The sequence below is a fragment of the Cyphomyrmex costatus genome, unplaced genomic scaffold (genome assembly GCF_001594065.2).
Source record: "Cyphomyrmex costatus isolate MS0001 unplaced genomic scaffold, Ccosl1.0 scaffold344, whole genome shotgun sequence".
Lineage (NCBI taxonomy): Eukaryota > Metazoa > Arthropoda > Insecta > Hymenoptera > Formicidae > Cyphomyrmex > Cyphomyrmex costatus.
Window position 1 is genome coordinate 1,255,457 of NW_017277600.1, and position 6,375 is coordinate 1,261,831.

Consider the following 6,375-nt stretch of genomic DNA (forward strand, 5'->3'; position numbering starts at 1 on the left):
CTGTATTGTTCTAGTTTATAAAGAAAAGAGGACCGCCGATAAAATCGGCGGGGGGGGTGTGGAGGGCCTCTCTAACTCGTTTGTACTAATTACTAATAACTATATATTTAGTAAGAACGGGCTAAGTTAACATTAAAAAAACAACTTCCTATTTCCATTTTTATACAGACACGTATTATAAGACAAAATTCGTGAAATTAATTTGTTTGAATATTTGATTTCAAGTTTCTTAAAAGTCAGCAATTTTCATTTCTCTATTAGAAGATATACAAAATTCAAAATTTTATTTTTGATAACTTATTGATAAATTTTGTATTAGTATTTTTCTGATTTCTCATATACATATATACGTTTCTTTTCAAGAATAGATGATCTGAGAATCATTCTGTTCTGCAGCTATTGAAAAGCCTTGTCGACCGATAAAATATCGGCCTAGTGGTTGTGTTCAACAGAGAATGCCGCTTATTTGCAATTATTATAAAATTCGTGTTTTGTGTGCACCAGTTCGTATATTTTTTCCTTTTTTCTCTAGAAGAAGAGAAAAGGTAAAATGATGAACTGGTGCAAAAGTTCAACCAAAAAGAACTGATTCTGACTTGATCTCAGACACATCGATTGGTTGTCTGCTTTGTTTGGCTAACGGCTTGATAATCATGGACATAGGGAAGATTCAAACCAAAAAATCATGGACATAGGGAAGAATCGAACCAAAAAATTTTCGACATTGCCGACACGATCGTGGACATTGGCTACATAGTTCAATGTCCACGTTTTGTGGACATAAAGACGCTTCAAAATAAAGTAACAGTTAAATCCCGGGCATGGCCGCTCTCAGGTTTCTCTCTGGTGAAAGTATGTTTATTAAATGGACACAGGCGGCAGCACTAGCACTATTCAGTTGTGATGGCCAGTGATGGAATTTGTAAATAAACTTTGAGAAGGTTTCTAAAGATGGCGATAATAATTTATGAATAATTGGTTCGCAGATATGGGAGAAAATAATATATGATGTGAAAATAAATAATAATTAAATGAATAGAATTGAGATAAAAATTTATTGAAAATTTTATTACTAATACATAAAACATTTATAAAATTAAGATATATGCAAATGTAAAAATTAATAATCACATATGCATTAAAACACGCAGTACGAAAATTTATAAGTAGATGAGCATCTGAAACCTGTAAATTACATACAAATAATAGAAAGTGCGCTTAAAATTGTATGCATTATATAAAAAATTTTAAATAATGTTTGAAAAATATATTAATTATAAGTATAAAAAATTGACGTCATATATAAATTATATATTATATTTAAAAATATGATATTAATATAATTAAGTATAATAAATAACTATATTATATTTATTACACAATTGCACATTTTTTCTTCAAATATGGCTATTTCTGCTTTCATTAATGATACCTGTATAAATAATTTATATTATATTATTGTTCAACATTATATAAGAAATACTATATAATTTTTAACATTTATGAATATCTATTATAGCAATACCAAGATGATATATTAATATATATCGGTTTTTATAATCGTGCTTAATTTACTTGCGGATTTATAATATCTCTTTATCTAAAAAAACGTGTGGTTTATCTTGGTTTATCTCTTCAGTCAGCTGTAATCTATATACGTCAGTAGGTCCGTTCATTACAGCTGAACTTCTTGTACAGCTGTATTATTTTTTCTCTTTTTCTCTCCAATGTGAAGAGAAAAAGGGGAAAGTTAGGGAAGATCATTTAACCGAAAAGAACAGGAGCACGATTGCGTATTTTGAAACAAGATGAAAATTACAAAAGTGATTTACTGGATGACTAATAAAACTGTAAATATTTAAATTAATTCCTTCACTTTTATAATTTTCACCTCATTTCAAGGTACATACATACACATATATACAATTGATCCTCAGGCTGTACTCTTTATATATCTGCTACTCTCAAGCTGCGCATGTCCAGGATCCATCCCACCATCCCATACTTTCGCATGTATACTGTACTCCGCTCTCCGCTTCGCGCGGATGACAGGCTGATCGGGACTGACAGCAGATTCGGGCTCCGGCCGTAACGCGGCCGTAACGACCTGTTAAAGGCTGTTACCGCGCGGACGCGCTGGAGGGAGCGGAAAAGCATTATTTCTTATGCCTGGCGCGGCAGTGAGTCATCGTAAAAGTGCAGGATTGCTTTAGAGCAGGACGATCTGGGACGACAATCATGGAAGTCCTGGACCCAAGCGTCTCCAGAGACGATCAGCCGTTATGCATCAACGATTCTCTGGAGCGAGGTAATCCACAGCTTCTCGTCGAATATCTTTTGCGACGTTATTCTACGTTGTCCTCGTTCACATAATTATACGTTGTTCGCTACGCGCGAGAGACAGTCATCAGCGTCGCGAGTTGCATTGTTTGGTAACAAAGGGAGGATAACGTAAGCAAGGCGAATGCGACGATGACGCGGGACAGATGTTCGTAAATATCGCGGAAATGGAAACGATTTGTTATCTATAGCGTTGATCTTGCGACCTCTTTCATCTAAACACCTCCTCCGCTCGAGAGAGACGTCAATGCGCGTGTACGTCAGATTTATTATGTGCCAGAGTTGTTACGTCCGTACTTTTTCTTATCACAGAAACAGGAGAAAAATGAAGAATTGATTGTTTTAAACATATTGGATTAATTTTATTAGATCAATTTTAGAAATATTACTTATTGTTAGTGTGATTGCAGTTACAATAATGCATCCGCAGCTGTTAAGAAATTTTAGACAAATTTGTTTAGATGACTCATAATTAATATCTTAAATATAAAGATTTAATTTCTTTAACGTACATCGAGAAAAAATGTATTAAATTTTAATAAACATTTGTTTGAAAATACTACTAGCTGAATATTTAATAAATATATATTTATTTGATACAGACACATGAACCATTATATAATTTGATTTAATTATCATTCTTTTATTTAATAAGTATTTATGTATTGTAAATAAATGTTAAATCAGTATATCCAATAAAAAACAAATATTTATTAAAATTTAGTACATTTTTTTAGTGTAAATTAATGTTTTTAGAATAGCTCGAAAAGCCAAATTACATAATTGAAGGGCTTGCCATTCTCTTTTAAAATTATTCATAAGTAAGTAATATATTTCAATTTTTCTGTTGACAATATATATTCACAATGTAATGTTTTTTTCAGTTAACACATTGCAGATTCCAGCAGACACTAAATCATGCATAAAAGCTCGTCACACTCTCGGCTTTCTGGGCTTTTTAGGCTTTGCCCTTGTATATGCTATGAGGGTGAATTTATCGGTAGCCATCGTCTCTATGGTTAATCAAACTGCAATACCGCATACTGAAGATAATGATACTAGTGACGTTTGTCCTAAGACTAAACCGATAAACGGGACTTTCATACCGGTAAATCTATATCATTGTTTTCTTAGTGATTATCTGAATCTTTATTTACCATATCATTACTCTATATATTTATCACATATTATACTTCTTATATCACATTACTAAGTCTTTTGTATTATTCTCGTTATTACATTATTTAGATATTAGTTATCATGTGACATTAGTCATTTAAACTTATCATGCTGGAATATATAAATGTAACACGTACATACATTATACCGTTCCTTTGTATTAATGCATGATATGATATGAGCCTGTATCTAATTAATATCTCAACAATTGTCACAGGAAATCTAACGTACGGGATAACGTACAAATTAAATAATTAGATATTTATTATGAACATTGTGATAATTTCTCCATTGCTCTTCTCAATTTATTTCATTAAAATATTAATGTCATTATCAAATATTATTTAATAAAAGAATTTCTTCATATTAGTATATAAACAAAAGAAAAATATCCTTAAATATTGTTTTAATTTATAATATATTAAAATGTGGCACATAACTCTTTAATTAGATCTTTGTTGGGGTAAATTCGTATATTATAGTATTTTTTTTATTAGTGTACATACTGAAATTAATTTAATGTTATTTTAGAGCGCGGGAGAATTTGCTTGGAATGAAAAGACTCAAGGTATTATATTAGGTGCATTCTTTCTTGGCTATGTAACTACAAATGTCCCAGGTGGTAGGATGGCCGAGAAAATGGGTGGCAAATTAATTTATGGTCTCGGAGTGTTTCTGACTGCTGTTCTGACTGTGATAAGTCCCTTCGCTGCATATTGGGGTTTGGTTCCATTTTTGGTTGTACGAGTCGCAGAAGGATTTACCGAGGTAAATATCCTCTTTTCACAATATGTCTGAAAAAGGTCAAGGAAACTATAAATACTTTTTCATATATGTATATATATATATATTTATGATATATAGGGGGTAACTTTTCCTGCGATGCACAGTATGCTGGCACACTGGGTACCTCCATTAGAAAGAAGTAAATTTGCTGCTATAGTATACGCAGGTAATTTGTTTGTCCTATACCTTTTAACGTATAAAAATATATTCAAGGATTACTTACGATATATATTTTTCTCAGGTTCAAATTTCGGGACTGTCATCTCATTACCAGTGAGTGGTTGGCTATGTTCCTTAGAATTATGGGGCGGTTGGCCCCTTGCATTTTATCTTTTCGGTGGTCTTGGTCTTGTGTGGTATGTGTTCTGGTTGATATTCGTATACGACACTCCTTCGCAACACACGAACATTGATCCTTCTGAAAAGGCATATATTGAAGCTAGCGTCGAGAAAAAACACGAGGTCAGTATGATGTTTAATATATAAATATTTTTGTGAAGTTATCGTGTTCGACTTAATGACCAACAATTTTAAATAATAGAACGACCCGGGAGTACCTTGGCTGTCCGTTTTCACCTCTCTACCTATATGGGCTATTGCTATTACTCAATGCGGCCAGTCCTGGGCCTTTTACACTCTTCTGACTGAACTGCCAACGTATATGGATAAAATTTTGCATCTGAACGTACAGCAGAATGCATTTCTCTCGGCGTTACCTTATTTGAGCGCTTGGCTAGTGGGTCTTGGTATCTCGAGTTTCGCGGATGCACTCTTGGCTCGTCGTCTGATCTCACCTTTGGCCTCGTTCAAACTATGGAACACAGTATCCTCGTTGGGACCCAGTCTCAGTTTCATCGGTGCTATCTGGGCCGGATGCGATCGTATGACGGTGATGTTGATGCTTGCTGGATTGGGCTCTCTTCAGGGTGCGGTATATGCTGGAAATCAGATGAATCACATCGCATTAGCACCACGTTATGCGGGCACCTTGTACGGATTAACGAATGCCGCGGCAAACGCGTGTGGTTTCTTGGCACCATATGTTATCGGCAGTATAGTAGAAGGACACGTTAGTATATTTGTCATATTTTTTATTTCAAATGTTTCGTTAGAATGTACGTACATTACTTTTTCTTTTGTATTATAGGAAACTCTCGCACGTTGGCATACAGTTTTCTGGATGGCAGCGGGAATAAATATGGCTACTAATTGCTTCTATTTGATGTTTGCATCCGCTACTGAACAGCCATGGAGTAAAGGCGGCAGTTGATGACAATGTCGCATTAGAAGTGCGATATTAAGCGTGGAAAATAATATACTTTTTAATAATGTTGCACATAGCACATTTTAATTTGATTAGTCAATTTTATATAATTTGATATAGATTTATTACTAATCGTTATTTCGTAAAACAATTTCTTTTTATTGTTTTTCTAAAGCTATAGTTATATCGTATTTATCGTTGAACGATACACGTGCAATGACAAATGAATCAAATTTCGATATTATCAACTTTATTGCTGACACGCGATACACAAAGGAGATAGACGTCATCGACTGGCTTTCACGTCAGATAATTGGGATTGATTACCATATTTTTCACCTCCCTATTTTACTCCATTTTGATCCAGCTATATCTTGTCTGGATACATAAAAAGTTCTGTAATTCCATGAAGAAATTAAGTAAGTAAAAACGCTAATTTTGACATTATATATAAGGTGTTCTCAGTACAAAAATGATAGAAAAAATGATTGTATGTAATAAATCAAGAATGGAGAGTAAAATATTTTCAAGATTTATTTCCGTTTTCGAAGAAATGACTTTGAAAATAGGAAGATTAATATAATGTCCTTGTATTTTTTTAAATGTTGATGATTTGTAGTATTAACGCATATAATACTGAATTTATTTCAATAGCAATTAATTATATATAAATAAAACAGTACCATTTTTAAGAAAATAAAATAATCTAAATTATTTTAGATTCTATATATATTTAAAAAATTAAGATTATTTTTATTTTTTCGATAAAATATTGTATTTTTTATGTATGGTCCAATAGTTGTTTT

General features: G+C 32.7%; 1 protein-coding gene across 1 annotated transcript; it reads left to right on the forward strand.

The window, feature by feature from the left end:
- The first annotated feature begins 2,130 nt into the window (after positions 1-2,130).
- On the forward strand, positions 2,131-5,985 carry MFS10 (major facilitator superfamily transporter 10). The gene is made up of 7 exons (XM_018542732.1): positions 2,131-2,308; positions 3,225-3,448; positions 4,051-4,287; positions 4,384-4,471; positions 4,547-4,767; positions 4,847-5,374; positions 5,453-5,985. The coding sequence occupies exons 1-7, from the start codon at positions 2,239-2,241 to the stop codon at positions 5,573-5,575; spliced, it is 1,491 nt and encodes a 496-aa protein (XP_018398234.1). The 5' UTR covers positions 2,131-2,238; the 3' UTR covers positions 5,576-5,985.
- The last annotated feature ends 390 nt before the right edge of the window (positions 5,986-6,375 follow it).

Bases quoted from the DNA above. Each gene is read 5' to 3' on its own strand.
- MFS10 (XM_018542732.1), top strand. From the start codon at position 2,239: ATGGAAGTCCTGGACCCAAGCGTCTCCAGAGACGATCAGCCGTTATGC. The intron at 4,768-4,846 runs GTCAGTATGATG...TTTAAATAATAG, and splicing joins GCGTCGAGAAAAAACACGAG to AACGACCCGGGAGTACCTTG. The intron at 5,375-5,452 runs GTTAGTATATTT...TTTGTATTATAG, and splicing joins GCAGTATAGTAGAAGGACAC to GAAACTCTCGCACGTTGGCA.